The sequence below is a fragment of the Pan troglodytes genome, chromosome 5 (assembly GCF_028858775.2).
Source record: "Pan troglodytes isolate AG18354 chromosome 5, NHGRI_mPanTro3-v2.0_pri, whole genome shotgun sequence".
In the NCBI taxonomy this organism is placed as follows: Eukaryota; Metazoa; Chordata; class Mammalia; order Primates; family Hominidae; genus Pan; species Pan troglodytes.
The window spans coordinates 23,730,862-23,748,097 of record NC_072403.2 but is presented as its reverse complement, the minus strand read 5'-3'; the positions used below and the strand labels follow the sequence as shown (position 1 = coordinate 23,748,097).

The following is a 17,236-nucleotide window of genomic DNA, read 5'->3' as shown; positions in this document are numbered from 1 at the left end:
CAGCCAACTTTTTATGTTTCAGTGACTCTTTATATGAAAAATTCTTTATAGACAAGTGAATTAAATCCATTTTACCTTTTTTGAGATTCAATTTAGTGTTTTATTTTGCTTATGTTAGGTAAGCTGTCCATTTTAATGTGTGTTAAGCTTAAATAATTATTTTCCCTGTATGCGGTTTGAAAAACAAAATGCTTGTCCTTTGTGTTTATTTTTTCCTACCAGAGAGATGATGAGGATGGTGATGATATGGATAGTTATCAGGTATTGCTACTGCTGTCAATCCTGTGGCATGGGGCACAGCTACTGCTAATTGCCAGCATTCGCAAAGCAGAGGCCAGGGAGGAGGAAGGAGGGCCCTAGAGCGAGAATATGCAGTTTTTCACTTGCTTTTGATTTGCTTTATATGTATTCAAACACAATATTATTTCTATAGATGCCTTGTCAATTCAAAATTTATAACTAAATATTGCCTTTTTGCTATGCCATCTCGATTTACTGGCTTATTGCTAAGCAAGACCATTATCACTGTATTAAAATGGATGATTTGGAGACTGATTTGAGTAATAATAAAACTCCTGTCTCCTGCAAATTAATTAACTAATTAATTAATTTGAAAAATGGATGATCTTAAAATATTGCAGTTATCCATCCATAATCTTTTAGACTTTTATCTTTCCCATGCTAAAGTGCATTCTGCTCCTTATATCCAAGAGCTAATATTGTTGTAATATGCCATTTTACTTTACAAGACTTTTGCTGAATAAGAAAATTGGAGACATTTTATGCACATAATTGTGTTTTGTTTAGCCAGCTTTCTTTTCTCATTTGGGTCACACTTAGTTCTCCATAACCTATAGAATTTAAATCTCAGCTTTTTCTGGTTGGGAATCTAGAAAAAATATATAGATGTGCAAATTGAGATTGTACCTAGTCAGCACTGACTGGCCTGATATCATGGAATGTGGGGTTACGTACAAATAGTCAAAGCAGCAAACCAAGATGAAGCTTTCTGGGTTCAGTTCCCAGTCTTTGTACGGATTCTCCACACACATCTTCAAAGAGTGTTTTCCCAGTGTGCCTTCCTACATGTAAAATGTGGGTACAGTGGCTGGGCGCGGTGGCTCACGCCTGTAATCCCAGCACTTTGGGAGGCCGAGGCAGGTGGATCACAAGGTCAGGAGTTCAAGACCAGCCTGGCCAACATGGTGAAACCCCGTCTCTACTAAAAATACAAAAATTAGCTGGGCGTGGTGGCGCACGCCTATAATCCCAGCTACTCGGGAGGCTGAGGCAGGAGAATCGCTTAAACCTAGGAGGCAGAGGTTGCAGTGAGCCGAGATTGTGCCACTGCACTCCAGCCTGGGCGACAAGAGCGAAACTCTGTTTCGGGGAAAAGAAAATGTGGGTACACTGTTGGTAAAGTTTCAGAGGTCCAAGGGATCTATTCTTGATGTAATGTCTTAAGTCTTAAACTAGAATTAGGCAAGTCAAAGAGCATTTTTAATAGAATTGATGGATTTTCTTTCCCTACGCATAATTCCACGAAGAAAAACCTTTAAGGGAAATATCAGTATCCCCTTGAATCTCAGCAATGCCATTGACTAACGTCCTGCGGCTGTTTGTGCACTTCCTGGCACGTTTTTCACAGTGCAGTCCAATGGCTGCCTAGGGGATTTCTTAAAGCATGGCTGACTGCATGTTGGGGTTTGCATGGGAGATTTTTGGTTAGCCTCGTGGTGGTTGGAAGTAAAATGTTTATGGCAAGTTTGAAAAGTTCTCTGCTGACCTACTCTTTGCATTTCAGAAAATCTATGTTATCAGACCACTGAACTATGAGCTATGAAAATGCCTGTCATTTTCCATTCCATTTGTTGTGACTTGGTTTGGGCTCTGTTCATGCTGTCCTTCTTTTTGGGATCACAAATCCTGCAATGAATAGCTACGATTTAAATATACATACACTCATCGTAAAAAAAATCTGACAGCTGGTATAGTTTGAGCTTGTCTTGCTTTTAAGTATAATTATCCTTTTGGAGATCCAGGGGCTCCGATTTCTGGGTAACAGCATCCTTGATCCACATGCAGTGTTACTGAGGCCTCTCTGCTTTCTTGCATATTAATCACACAGCGATGTTCAACAGCTTTTCCTAATGAAAAATTTCCTAGTTGATTTAAACATCTTTTAAAAAAAGAAAGAAAGAAATCGTCTGTGCAGTCTACAGGAAAATATTTTCCCTCCCTGATGTTAGGAAGAAGACTTAAACTGCGTAAGGGAGAGGTGGTCAGATGCACTCATTAAACGACGAGAATACTTGGATGAACAGATAAAAAAAGTCAGCAATAAAACAGGTATGTGAGATCAAACTCTTTTGGGGAGTAGCTTTTTCACTTTTACACAATGGCAGTAGGTCGTTTTCTTCCCCTAACTGGACAGTAGTATCTTATTTTTGTTGTTGTTGTTGTTGTTGTTGTTGTTTTAAGACAGGGTCTCACTCTGTCACCCAAGCTGGAGTGCAGTGGCAGGATCATATCTCACTGCAGCCTCTAACTCCTGGCCTCCTGAGTAGCTGAGACCACAGGCACAAGCTACCACTCCTGGCTAATTTTTAAATGTTTTGTAGATGGGGTCTCACTTTGTTGCCCAGGCTGGTCTCAAACTCCCGGACTCAAGTGATCCTCCCACTTCAGCCTCCCAAACTGCTGGAATTGCAGGTGTTAGCCACTGCGCCCAGCCTGTTTAGTTTTTTGAACTTGTAACAATTATAGACATCAGTCAATCATATTATACATTGTTGGTTTAAGAGGCCTCCAAATTTGAAAGTAGTAAGTTTTCATAAAACTCAGAATTATCTCATAAAACTGTGACATTAAATGTCAAATTCAAATTTCGTTTTGATGAACACAAATGTGATCAATACCAGTATGTCAATACAAGGTACTTTAAGCACCAGGACCTAGGACATACAGCAGCTGAAGGGTCACTTCTGAAACCAAACCACTTAGCAGGTCAGCACCTATCCACTGTTGGGCCATTGCCATGCACTCCGCTGGTTCAGGGTGGCCCCTGCAACTCTATTCACTGCCACTCAGCTCCAAGGGTGCAGTTTGCTTATGCTAGCAGTGGCCACTTGGATTCTAGAGTAGAAATATGCACTTAAAATCCTTAGTCTGTCATCCAGACATCATGGTCCACTCACAGTGGTTGGTTCTGCAGCAAAGAACATACACATCATGCGTGTTAATCCATTTCATGTAGAAGCTAGCAGAAAGTCTCCCTCAGGAAAACACCTTGGCTCAACATGTGATGTCGCCTTGTGTGTGTGCTCAGGCTGCTAATGAAAACTCACTTTGACTGTACCCAGGGAGCCCCAGAGTTGAATTATGAATAAGAGGATTTCAAAGTATATCAGATAAAATCCCTTTCATGATAAGCCTCGAGGAAAATAAAGGTGATTTTACAGAGTAAGATATATGGTGGGTTTTTTATTTTTTTATTTTTATTTTTGAGATGGAGTCTCCCTCTGTCGCCCAGGCTGGAGTGCAGTGGCATGATCTTGGCTCACTGCAACCTCCTCCTCCCGGGTTCAAGCAATTCTCCTGCGTCAGTCTCCTGAGTAGCTGGGACTACAAGGCGCCCACCACCACGCCCGGCTAATTTTTGTATTTTTAGTGGAGACAGGGTTTTACCATATTGGTCAGGCTGGTTTTGAACTCCTGACCTCAGGAGATCTGCCCACCTCGGCCTCCCAAAGTGCTGGGGTTACAGCCGTGAGCCACCATGCCCGGCCTATGGTGTTTTTTAATCCTGTCTTTGTAACATCATGTATAGTTCTATAAAGCAGTGTCACATCCGTATTTCATTTGATCCTTCCAGCAAGTACATGAAGTAGACACGACTTCTTTTATCCCTGTTTGACAGGTTAGGGAGACTCATCTGTTGGATAACTTCCCCAAATTACAGAACCAGTAAAATAACCTCAGTCTCATAATTGCTGTTCCAATGCTCTTTCTGCTATTTCTGGCTTACAGTTCCTTAAATTGGTGTTGAAGCCCCTCTTAGCTCCCTATGCATGCTCTTGCTTGAACTTCAAAGACTCAAATCCATTTTAGGGACATAGTGGATGGTTAAGCCACTTATAGATAGCACTGAATGAAATGTGTTTATTGTTTTTGTTTGCTTGTTTTTTGAGACAGGGTCTCTTGTCTGTTGCCCAGGCTTTAGTACAGTAACGTGATGATAGCTCACTGTAGCCTTGAACTCCCAGGCTCAAGTGATCTTCCCACCTCAGCTGCCTGAGTATCTGGGACTACAGGCATGCGTACCACCACCCTGCCCAGCTATTTTTTTTTTTTTTTTTGGTAGAGATGGGGTCTCACTATGTTGCCCAGGCCGAAATCTATTCCTTGTAAACTGAGAAGTCATACTTTCTCTCTTGTTGGCATTGATCTCCTCATTTTTTTCTGCAGAGAAAACAGAGGACGATGTGGAGCGGGAAGCCCAGCTTGTGGAGCAGTGGGTAGGGCTGACTGAGGAAAGGAATGCTGTGCTGGTGCCAGCCCCAGGCAGTGGGATTCCTGGGGCACCTGCCGACTGGTAAGGCTGCCCTCCCTTCTGTGCAGACCTGGGGAGATGATACAGGTCGCCTGTGGCAAGAGCCATGCAAGAGACTTTCCAGGATTGTCACAGAAAATGCCAACCAGCTGAACTACTTAGGGAATGTCCACTCATCTCTAATGCTTCCATCCCTTTTTTCCTTCCCCACTGAAGCCAACTTTCTCCCACAGGAAGCGAGAGAGCATTGATTACCTGGCCAGGAATCACATACCACACTCCTCTGTTCCTCTGCATAAGCAACTTGGGCATTGTTCCCTGATGTCCAGAAACTCTTTTATCTTGGCTGGAAAGTATTTGAATAGGACAGAAAATATATTAGTGGAGCTATTTTTTTGGTAGTATTGTGAGAATTAGAGATAATGTATATAAAATACCTTATATATGATAATACTATCTTGTATATTGTAATGTGTATAAAATACCTTTCATACCCATTCATTAAATCCTAGCTGCTGCTGCTTATTCTCATTCTCATTTTTATTATAACATATCCAGGGCATTTAAGAGAAATCAGATTCCTTTTGAACACAGAATGTACGTGCCCAGATAGTCTTTTTTGAACAGGCATAGAAACATTAGTGATAATACCTGCATCTCTAATGATAAAGGGAAAAGTAATCAGTTTCTTGGTCTGTTTTCTGAAACTAGAAACTCTGAATCTGCAGGCACATAATTCATAACCTGATGTGTCTCCCTGCAGTTCCTGCTGTTGTGCTGGAATCCTGTAGGTCTTTTGCGGTAATTGTGCCATCCACTTCTTATAGACAGCCTGCTCACCCCAATCTTGTTCTGGCCCTCAAAGCCCTCTCTAGACAGTTCGTCTCCTTACTTCAGTCTCTCTCGTGTAAAGTGTTTTCAAACTTCAGATCATCTTGAGTGTTTGTAACATGTAGGCCTGGGTGTCATCCCTAGTTATTTTGATTCAGAAGAGAAAGGAAGGACCCACGACTCTTTTTTTATTTTTTTAAATAAGAATTTGCGTTTCTAAAGGGACTCTTCACTTTAAGAGGCCTCTGAGGCGGTTCTGATGCAGCTGGGCAAGTTGGGTTTTTTTGTTTGTTTTTTGTTTTTTTGAGACAGGATCTCACTCTGTTTCCTAGGCTGGAGTACCAGTGGCACGATCTTGGTGCACTGCAACCTCGATCTCCCAGGTTCAAGCCATCCTCCCACCTCCCAAGTAGCTGGGACCACAGGCCTGTGCCACCACACCCAGCTAGTGTTTTTTTGTTTTTTTTATAAGACAAGGTCTCCCTGTGTGTTGCCCAGGCTGGTCTTGAACTCCAGTCCTCAAACCATCCTCCTGCCTTTGCCTCCCAAAGTGCTGGGATTACAGGCATGAGCCACCATGCCCGTCCCTGGGCCAGTTTTTGATAAAACACTGCTTGGTCTCTTCTGTACACAACCCTCCCTCCTTTCACACATCTTTCATTCTGTCCTTTGAGCTTTGAGCTTTTGTTTACTTCCTCTAGGCTCTGATCCTGTCCTGTTACCACCCTAACAACATCCCCCCTTCCCTTTACTTCTCATGGGAATTATTTTTAGAAAGGCTTAAAATCATCTTTGTTTCAATTAATTACATGTAACTCATATAACTGGAAGTTCTTTTATGTAAGTCATATAATTTCCATGATTTATGTCTACAGGGAAGTCAAGAAATATGAAAGTATTTCATTAGTGGAAACTGCATCTCCACCATGGTTCTCTTTGCTTCCACAGCTCTGTGGTGTTTTATCAGCTAACAAGATGTAAAATACATATTTTGTTATGATTAAATGTTGTTATTAAATTTAGGATCCCACCTCCTGGAATGGAAACCCACATACCAGTTCTCTTCCTCGATTTGAATGGTAAGTAGACACTTAAAGTCACAGGGATTATTGTATTTAATTAAGGTTTGTAATCTATTCAGATTCACATTATTTTGATCCTTAAATCACTCTTCTAATCATTCATGTGCCAAATTGGGTGACATTTTTGTTCTCATTAAACGTATATAAGCATGATATGTGGATAATCAAAAAAAGAGCACGTAGGGTGATTGAGAACTGCATGCACGAGCATTAGCGCAGTTGCTCTGAAACAGTGGACATAGAAATTACCCTGGAAAGTAATCACCCCTAGAGATTCTGAGTCTTTAGGCTTGGCAAGGGCCTATGAATCTGCATCTCTGACTAGTGCCCTTAACTCTCCTCAAATAGTTTTGATGGCAGAAGTGATCACACTATAACCCTGCCTTAGGGGTTATCCTTCATATTGCAATTAGATGGAACCTGGGCAAGTCTAGAACAATGGTTTCCAATGTGCTTTAGCAGAACAATCCTTTTCTAAACGAAATATTAACTGGAACCCCATGTGTAGAAAACAACGGCAGAGTTGCTGAGTTTGCAGTGGGCAGGATCCTGGTAGATCCTTTGGCAGGGCCCTAGGGCTCCTCAAAACACAGCCTGAAAACCTCTGTTCTAGAAGGAAGCCCAAAATAATGGATGGAAGACACAGGGAGGGTGGCTTTGGCTCTTCATGTGAAGAATTTTTTTTTTAAAGCCTAGATGTTGAATGTATGCCTCATAAGATAGTGAGTTCCCTGTCATAGGAGGTATATAAACAAAGACTAGTTGGCCATTTACAGAGATTTGTGAGGGGCGAACCCCATATTGGATAGGATGTGGGAAGAAGATAATCTTCATATTTCTCCCAAGTGCTCAGAACTTTGATTCTAAATTGATTTCACTGCTAAAATCTCTAATTTATAGTAAGTTATTAAGTAGGACAACAAACCTAACAGTTTACAGGAGGAATTGACCTCAGAAAGCAGCAAAATTCTAAGATTTGTTTTGTTTTGTTTTGAGACAGAGTCTCACTCTGTCACCCAGGCTGGAGTACAGTGGCATGATCTCAGCTCACTGCAACCTCCGCCTCCCAGGTTCAAGCAGTTTTCTACCTCAGCCTCCCAAGTAGCTGGGATTACAGGCACCCACGACCATGCCTGGCCAATGTTTGTATTTTTAATAGAGATGGGGTTTCACCATCTTGGCCAGGCTTGTCTTGCACTCCTGACCTCGTGATCCACCCAGCTCGGCCTCCCAAAGTTCTGGGATTACAAGCGTGAGCCACTGCACTCAGCCTCCGAGGTGTGTTTAATGAATATATTTGTACCTAGGACAACAAAGAATATATTCATTCCATCTTATAGGAGACTCACAAGGCAACTTTTTGGCTCCTGTTGTATTTTTAAAGAATAAAAGCAGCCGGGTGTGTTGGCTTATGCCTGTAATCCCAGCACTTTGGGAGGCTGAGGCGGGTGGATCATGAGGTCAAGAGATTGAGACCATCCTGGCCAATGCGGTGAAACCCCGTCTGTACTAAAAATACAAAAATTAGCTGGGCATGGTGGTGCACACCTGTAGTCCCAGCTGCTCGGGAGGCTGAGGCAGGAAAACCGCTTGAACTAGGGAGGCAGAGGTTGCAGTGAGCCAAGATCACACCACTGCACTCCAGCCTGGGCTACAGAGCGAGACTCCATCTCAATAAAAACAAAAAAAGAATAAAAGCTGTGGGGCACGATGAGCTTATGCCTGTAATCCCAGGGCTTTTGGAGGACAATGCAGGAGGACTGCTTGAGTTCAGGAGTTGGAGACCAGCCTGGGCAACAAAGCTGGACTCCATCCCTACAAAAAATTTTACAAATTAGCCAGGCATAGTGGTGTGTACCTGTAGTACTAGCCACTCAGGAGGCTGAGGTGGGAGGATCTCTTGAGCCCAGAAGTTCAAGGCTGCAGTGAGCTATGATCAGGCCGTGCACTCAAGCATCAGCAACAGAGCAAGACCTTGTCTCAAAAAAAAAAAAAAAAAGCCAAGTACAGTGGCTCACCCCTGTAATCCCAGCACATTGGGAAGTCAAGGCAGGAAGATTCATTGAGCCTAGGAGTTCAAGACCAGACTGGACAACATAGTAAGACCTCATCTCTATTAAACATAATGATTTTTTTAAAAAGAGAAAAAGCTGTTGTGAGTCTTGGAGTCTCTATTTCAACTGCAGGATAAGGAATGAAAGAAAAAATAAAAACGTGTTATGTGTAAACTTCAACTGTAAAAAGCATATATTTAAATTTTTGGTGTTTGCTTAAAAACCGACTTTCCCCTACTGTTTTTTCTGTGCTCCTGATGTGGTTAGCGGATGACCTCAGTGCCAATGAGCAGCTTGTCGGCCCCCATGCATCTGGCGTGAACTCCATCCTGCCCAAGGAGCATGGCAGCCAGTTTTTCTACCTGCCCATCATAAAGCACAGTGATGATGAGGTAATTAACCCCCAAGTTTCTCTTAAAAGGCTTCAGATTAGCACACAAGGCTTGTGGGCCTGCTCACTAAACTGCTATGGTTTGCTTTGGGGAAAAAGACCGGGGACTTTAAAAAATAGAACATTTGTGTTGCTGTTTAAAGAAGGTGAGGAAAGAAATCTGTTTGATTACAGTGAGTTGAATTTATTTTCTTTCTCTTGTATGTCCTGTAAAACTGCTACATCTGACTTGTGTCTTGTTTCCATCTCCTCATCATTCCCCAACTCCTAGGTTTCAGCCACAGCCTCTTGGGATTCCTCGGTGCATGATTCTGTTCACTTGAATAGGGTCACACCACAGAATGAAAGGATTTACCTAATTGTGAAAACCACAGTTCAACTCAGCCACCCTGCTGCTATGGAGTTAGTATTACGAAAACGAATTGCAGCCAATATTTACAACAAACAGGTAAAATAACGGGGCCTGATTCTGCCATTCTGGCTCTGAGCTCAAAAGATTTTTCCCTCTCTCTATCACAAAGCAGTGTTTTTTGGTGCTATGATGTGCAAAACATGACCATCCTGGCCAAGTTATAGTCTGATTCTCATTTATCCAAGGTAGTGGGCATTAGGATAGCAGAGGTCAATGTCATCCAGTAAGGGCAGTTTCACCTTGACTGATTGGAGAGGTGTAATCCTACCAGGCAGTGGAGCTGTGATATTTCAGTGTTTGAAAAGTAGAAAAACTGAGGGTGAGAGATTAAGTGCCAGGTCCAAGCAAGTGAGTGACAAAACCAGGACAAAAGGCAGACTCCAAACAAATCCCTATCCTACTGCTTTGACGGATCCCATCTCAAAGGTGCTGTCAGTGAAACTGATCCTCTCCAGTGTTGTTCTAGCCATCTCAGGAAAGACTGATTAAGCCCTGGAGAGATCACAGGAAGGCAGCAGATGGGAGAGAGAAGCAACCACAGAAATCCTGAACATGCTGCAGATTCTGTAGTCAAATTCCCAACTAACAGCTGGACATTAGTATCCCTTGGGGTTGGAGACAGGGATTCTTAGCTTCAGTTTTTTCTGTTACGCTGAGTATTGTGCATTTCAAAAACATAGTAACTTGTAATGCTTTTACAATTTGTAAAATACAAAATAACTGGCTGGGCGCGGTGGCTCACACCTGTAATCCCAGCACTTTGAGAGGCCGAGGCGGGCAGATCACGAGGTCAGGAGATCGAGACCATCCTGGCTAACATGGTGAAACCCCGTCTCTACTAAAAATACAAAAAAAAAAAGTTAGCCAGGTGAGGTGGCAGGCGCCTGTAGTCCCAGCTGCTCGGGAGGCTGAGGCAAGAGAATGGCGTGAACCCCAGGGAGCGGAGCCTGCAGTGAGCCGAGATCGCACCACTGCCCTCCAGCCTGGGCGACAGTGAGACTCCATCTCAAAAAAAAAAAAAAATAACAAAATAACTTATATTTGTCACATAGCTTAATACAGCTTTTTTTTTTTTCTACTAGAGTTTCACGCAGAGTTTGAAGAGGAGAATATCCCTGAAAAATATATTTTATTCCTGTGGTGTAACCTATGAAATAGTATCCAATATACCAAAGGTAAAATATATGCTACTTTAGGCCGGGCGCAGTGGCTCATGCCTGTAATCCCAGCACTTTGAGAGGCCGAGGCGGGTGGATCACCTGAGGTCGGGAGTTCGAGACCAGCCTGACCAACGTGGAGAAACCCTGTCTCTACTAAACATACAAAATTAGCTGGGCATGGTGGCGCATGCCTGTAATCCCAGCTACTCAGGAAGGCTGAGGCAGGAGAATCACTTGAACCTGGGAGGCAGAGGTTGCGTGAGCCGAGATTGCGCTATTGCACTCCAGCCTGGGCAACAAGAGCGAAACTCTGTCTCAAAAAAAAAAAAAAAAAAAAAAAAAAAAAAATATATATATATATATATATATATATGCTACTTTAAAAAATATCAGTATCTAAATAATGGAGAATGTGTTCATTCTCCAGACTTCTAAAACGTTTTCTCACCACACTTTGGATGAAAACGTTGTTCGCATCAAAGTATTGTCACTTCCTTCCTGTCCTCGTAGGCAACTGAGGAGATAGAGGACCGGGAAACGCTGGCTCTCCTGGCAGCAAGGAGTGAAAACGAAGGCACGTCAGATGGGGAGACGTACATTGAGAAGTACACTCGAGGCGTGCTGCAGGTGGAAAACATTCTGAGTCTTGAACGGCTCCGGCAGGCAAGTAACTGAATATCTGGACCGAGGGTGAAAGCATCAGCCTTCACCCCCAATGGACAGATATGAATTTACTTACCAAACACCTCACTAAATCTATCAGAGAAGGAGCACTTGAGCCATCTCTATTGAAAGGACTCTGGCAAAATAGTAACCAAAATAAAAATAATGACTAACTTTTATTGAATAATCCCTACTTGCCAAGCACTGAGCCTGAGTAACTTAGATATATTATTTTATTTAATCTTCAAGATAACCCCCTGAGGTAAGTACTGTTGAAATCCCCATTTTCAAATGAGAAAATTGAGGCTGATAGAAGTTAGCTAACTCACCCATGGTTACACAGCTAGGAAGTGGTACAAAGTCGGATGTAAAGCCAAATAGCTTGACTCCAAAGCGCATATGCTTAAACACAGACTTACTATCTCCCTAATTTTTAGACCTGAGTTAACTTTTGAGGTGACGACAGGTCATTCAAGTGAAAATAATCCACTAAGTAATGCAACTATAAGATAAGATATGTCATTTCATAGGAGCAATAGTTGACATTATTGGGGGAGGTGTTGATTAATAGGAGGAATGTAATTGGCATCTGTCAGAAAAATCTTCCCTTAGTGGAAATCCCACCTGAATTGCTGCATGAGTAAAATACAAACAGCATCACACTTCATTGTCATTTTGCAAATGAGATACATAGTTAGAAGTACCTTTTCTACATTTTCTCTGTCCACCTGTATAAAAATTTCACAACATAAATGTCTTCCATTCTGCTGTTTTCCTGGTTTTATTTATTTATTTGTTTATTTATTTTTGAGACAGAGTCTTGCTCTGTCACTCAGGCTGGAGTGCAGTGGCACAATCTCAGCTCACTGCAACCTCTGCCTCCCGGGTTCAAGCAATTGTAGTGCCTCAGCCTCCCAGATAGCTGGAACCACAGGCACCCACCACCACGCCCAGCTAATTTTTGTATTTTTTAGTAGAAACAGGGTTTTACCATGTTGGCCAGCTGGTCTCGAACTCCTGTCTGTGATCCACCTGCCTCAGCCTCCCAGAGTGCTGGGATTATAGACATGAACCACCACACCCTGCAGTTTTATTTATCTTAAAAAAATTTTTTTGATAAATTGCTAAGCAAATAATAATAAGTGGGTAAAATAATATTTCAGTTTTATAAATGTGTATGTATGTAGAACTGATGCAGTCTATATTTAAATCTATAAATAAACATATGTTACTTTTATAATTAGAATAAAAAATAAAGTAATGGCCGGGTGCGGTGGCTCACGCCTGTAATCCTAACACTTTGGGAGGCCAACGTGGGCAGATTGCCTGAGCTCAGGAGTTCAAGATCAACCTGGGCAACATGGTGAAACCCCGTCTCTACTAAAATACAAAAAAAAATTAGCCGAGTGTGGTGGCGTGCACCTGTAGTCCCAGCTACTCGGGAGACTGAGGCAGGAGAATTGCTTGAACCCGGGAGGCAGAGGTTGCAGTGAGCAGAGATCGCGTCACTACACTCCAGCCTGGGCAACAGAGTGAGACTCTGTCTCTGGGAAAAAAAAAAAAAAAAAGTGTTATTTTCAAATTATTATGTTTACAGGCCGTCACGGTCAAAGAAGCACTTTCCACCAAAGCCCGGCACATTCGGAGGAGCCTCAGTACACCAAATGTTCATAATGTAAGTGCATCCTGCCAAGGATCTGCTCCTATGTGACATGTCTCAGGCTCTGGGGTGGGGGAAGGTGGGGTTCACACAGTGGCAGTAGAGCTTATGGCACTGGTGTGGGCATCCCAAAGTGTAGCCTGCTTCTCTGTACCAGGGACACACACCAGGCAGCATAGTTGTCTAAGACTGAGCCATTTGTTCAATCTTATGAATTCCTGTTCAGCAAGTTATCTCCTTGAAAGAAGTTCCTTAAGATATAAATTGAGTTTAGTTGGTTACAGATGGTGGAGTCAGCTATGAATACTTGCACCCGAGTCCCTGGATGCTGGCTGCTCCCGGGTCAGTTTTTGTGCCCATTCTAGCTGCCCTGGTGGCTCTGAGTCTGCCACCATCAGTGTGATAAGGAGTCAGCCACTGCATGTAGGCACTCTTGGAGTCCCTAGTTGTTCCTTTGACCATTTTCGTTATTTTTCTCAACCAGTTCATCTAGAAAATCCAATTGACAGAAACTGATCCTAGCAGGGGGGACACTGTCACAGAGGGATAGGACAGATTAGTGCATGGAGCACTTCTAAGCAGCCACTTCCCAGAAGCAGCTGAGTAGAAGTAAGGTCTTTCCAAGGAAAAACACAGGGTTATTTGCCTTCCTGTTCTCCAGAATTGCCAGAAAATTATTTAAAACATGGTGGCCACTTACAAAAATTGTCCTACAGTGGGCTACAGAGCAAATCCCAGTAATTATTATCACACAGATTACTTCTTCTGACCACAATGCATTTATTAGAAATAGATAAGAGAGACTCATATAGTTGTAAATTGAAAAACGCTTTTCATGAACTCATTTCTCAAAGAAGAAATTATGATGGAAATTAGGATGTATTTAGAACTAAATGAGAATAAAAATGATACATAGATCAGTGTTTGTGCAATGCAGTTAAAGTGGTACCTAGAAATTATTAGCCCTAAATTCCCTATAATTCTGTATAAAGCAGAATACTAGACAGTAGAAAAAATGAGAGAGTGAGGGCTACTATTAGGAAATACATAGCTCTTATGTTAAAAAGTAGAGTAAAAAAGAATTAGGTAAACATCTAGCTTAAAAAGTAAAGAAGATCGGGCACGGTGGCTCACGCTTATAATCCCAGCACTTTGGGAGGCTGAGGTGGGCAGATCACCTGAGGTTGGGAGTTCGAGACCAGCCTGACCAACGTGGAGAAACCCGGTCTCTACTAAAAATACAAAATTAGCTGGGCGTCGTGGCAGGTGCCTGTAATCCCAGCTACTCGGGTGGCTGAGGCAGGAGAATCGCTTGAACCCAGGAGGTGGAGATTGCGGTGCGCCGAGATTGCGCCATTGCACTCCAGCCTGGGCAACAAGAGTGAAACTCTGTCTCAAAAAAAAAGTGAAGAAAAACTGCTTATGAAGTAATCTAAAAAATATATATTTTTTTCAACCTCAATCTGATCAAGTAAAGTCTTTTGGAAGCCAAGACGAGAGGATTGCTTGAGGCCAGGAATTTGAGACCAGCCTGGGCAACATAGCGAGACCTCATAACCTGATGTTATGCCAACAAATGTAAAAGCTTAAATAAAATGGAAATGTCCTGTAAAAACTGAATCAAGAAGAAATAGAAAACCTGAATACAGCTATCACCAAAAAGAAGGACTATACTAAAATAATGACTATTACTATGTTCATTGATGAGAATTCACAGTGTCAAAAAATTGGCATGTCCTTAAGCTAATCATTCTCAACAGAATTTTTTGTAAGATTTGATAAGCTGATTCTAAAACCTGTATGGAAAAGCAGTCAAAATATACTCCTGTACAACCCAGAGATTACATCCCTTAGATATATACTCTAGAGATTCTCATAAATATATAGGTTGTATTTAGAATTAAATGATACTAAAAATAGTACACATATCAATATTTGACTAGACTATTGAATAAGACCATATATAGTAAGATACCACTTATGTGAAGTATAAAATATGCAAAATAATGTTAACTATTGGTTATGAGTATATACACATACAATTATATAAAACTTGTATGGGAATAATAAACCCCAAATTGAGAGTAGTCACTACTCCTGGAGAGGGAAGAAAGAGGAGGAGAATCATAAAGACTGCAGGCTTCAACTATGACATTCTGTTTCTTTATATTAAAAAAAACCCTTATATTAAATATATAAACCACATTGCTAAAACCATTCTTCTCTTATAGGTCTCTTCCAGCCGACCGGACCTTTCTGGCTTTGATGAAGATGACAAGGTATGCACCTATGGGCATGGCTAGGTTTTTAGTAGAATCTTAGTCTGGAAAGTTGTGGGATCTTGGTGTTTTTAAAATCTCTGGGCCTTACCTGGTTGATCCTGTCAGTTTAAAAAAAAAAAAAAGAAAAAAGAAAAAGAAAAATCTCTGGGCTTCCCATCTTAATTGTAAGCAAATAACTCTCTCCACAACTCCATTTCCAGGTTCAAATACTTGATGTGATATTGCTTTGCACTTTTTTTTTTTTTTTTTTTTTTTTTTTGAGACAGAGTTTCACTCTTGTTACCCAGGCTGGAGTGCAGTGGCATGATTTTGGCTCACTGCAACCTCCACCTCCCAGGTTCAAGCGATTCTCCTGCCTCCGCCTCCCTAGTAGCTGGGATTATAGTCATTTGCCACCACACCTGGCTAATTTTGTATTTTTAGTAGAGATGGAGTTTCGCCGTGTTGGCTAGGATGGTCTCGAACTTCTGACCTCAGGTGATCGATCCGCCTTGGCCTCCCAAAGTGTTTGGATTACAGGCATGAGCCACCATGCCCAGACAATTGCTATGCACTTTCAGTATTCCATTGTTACTTACCATGATAGGTTCCATACCAGGACAGTACCACACATAATTGAATAGATATCTGTGTGTTTATGGGTTTAACTCTAAATGATTGGAGAAGGTGTTACATCCACCATAGCATAATCAAAATTATTTCAATGGGTAAAAGAGGGGATTTAAAATTAAGGACAGATTGCAACATGATCTTATTCAACAAATATTTCTTGAATACATATTATATATGAGTTACTATGCTAGAGACTAGATGATCCAAAAGGTATAAGCACAGATTTATGTCCTTAAGAAGTTTAAAATTTAGTCTTCAGAGGCAATCAACTCCTGATAAGTTGACATAAGATTAAGTAAGCTCGTATGATATGCCAGCATTTTCTCTGTTTTGTATACCAATACTTTATGCCTCTTTGAAACTTTTAAACCTCAAATATAGGTAGAGTAACCACACTGCCAAATTTGCCTTGGACAGTCTCAGCTGTGCCTTCTACCCAGGCAGAATTACTAATGGAACAGTTGTCCTTTGAGAGTGTTTCAGTTTGGTCATTAAATTATCAAGTCACTCTGGGTATATGCCACATTGCTCAAAGTAGCTACCTCTGGGGAGGAAGGAAGATGAATGGGACCAAAAGATCACACTACATTTGTAATAATTTTATTAAACTTGAGCAAATATAATAAAATATTAACATGTATTCACTCCGGGTATACCTTGGATATGACAGTATTTTTTACGATATTCAGCCCTTTCTGTATATTTGAAATAAATCATAATAAAAATAAAGAAGAGCATATGCTGCCATTAAAAAAAAAAACAGAAGAAACTCCAACCTGGGCTTTATTTCTTATTTTGGAGTGATTCAATTACAGTTAACCCATATTTTTACCTTGTAGGGTTGGCCAGAGAACCAGTTGGACATGTCTGACTATAGCTCCAGTTACCAAGATGTAGCATGTTATGGAACTTTACCCAGGGATTCTCCTCGAAGGAATAAAGAAGGTAGTGGTGAGATTATTTTGCAGTGATATTTCTTTGTAATTACTTAGAAAAAGTATGAAAAAATGTCTTTCATTAATGGCATATAATAAGATATGAAGCTGATATTCTAGTTAACTAGATGATACAAAACTGTTATTGAATGTAACATATAACATTCACTTATTTGATTTATTTTTGTTTTGTATCCAACATATCACCCAAATAATCATAGACTTTTTGTATATTACTTTAGAACTTCCGAATCATTTTTCATCATCATTTCCTGACTTTCAAGTCCAGTTTTGAGACACATACAAATCCTATTATTTTCTACCAGAATATCCAGCTCTGTCATATTTGTGTACTCAAAGGAATTTTTAAAAGAACATGACTTTGATTCATAAAGCAGTTTTCAAAAACGATACCCAAAATGAGTTTGATTCATGGTGACATTATTACCTAAATTATACAGTCTACCAGTGCCTTAATGGGAACAGTATTCTTTGGCCATATATATCGGTTCTGTTACCTTATACCTTATATTAGTAGGTAAAATATAAGGTATATTCGCCATTATACTAGCAAATTGGAAAGGGAGGAAAGAGGCCAAAAA

General features: G+C 41.1%; 1 protein-coding gene across 17 annotated transcripts in view; it reads left to right on the top strand.

Moving 5' to 3' along the window:
• Positions 1-17,236, top strand: part of KIF13A (kinesin family member 13A) — a 228,262-nt gene that overhangs the window by 197,521 nt on the left and 13,505 nt on the right. For 8 of the 17 annotated variants that reach the window (XM_054685621.1, XM_009450566.3, XM_009450564.3 and 5 more), the window contains 11 exons: positions 223-261; positions 2,250-2,349; positions 4,468-4,594; positions 6,407-6,462; positions 8,787-8,911; positions 9,182-9,358; positions 10,405-10,497; positions 10,993-11,145; positions 12,743-12,820; positions 15,037-15,084; positions 16,539-16,644. In XM_054685621.1, the coding sequence (XP_054541596.1) occupies positions 223-261; positions 2,250-2,349; positions 4,468-4,594; positions 6,407-6,462; positions 8,787-8,911; positions 9,182-9,358; positions 10,405-10,497; positions 10,993-11,145; positions 12,743-12,820; positions 15,037-15,084; positions 16,539-16,644 (1,102 nt within the window). The remainder of the gene's footprint in view (positions 1-222; positions 262-2,249; positions 2,350-4,467; positions 4,595-6,406; positions 6,463-8,786; positions 8,912-9,181; positions 9,359-10,404; positions 10,498-10,992; positions 11,146-12,742; positions 12,821-15,036; positions 15,085-16,538; positions 16,645-17,236) is intronic. The other 9 variants (XM_001170727.5, XM_054685623.1, XM_054685622.1 and 6 more) reach the window with 3 other exon arrangements.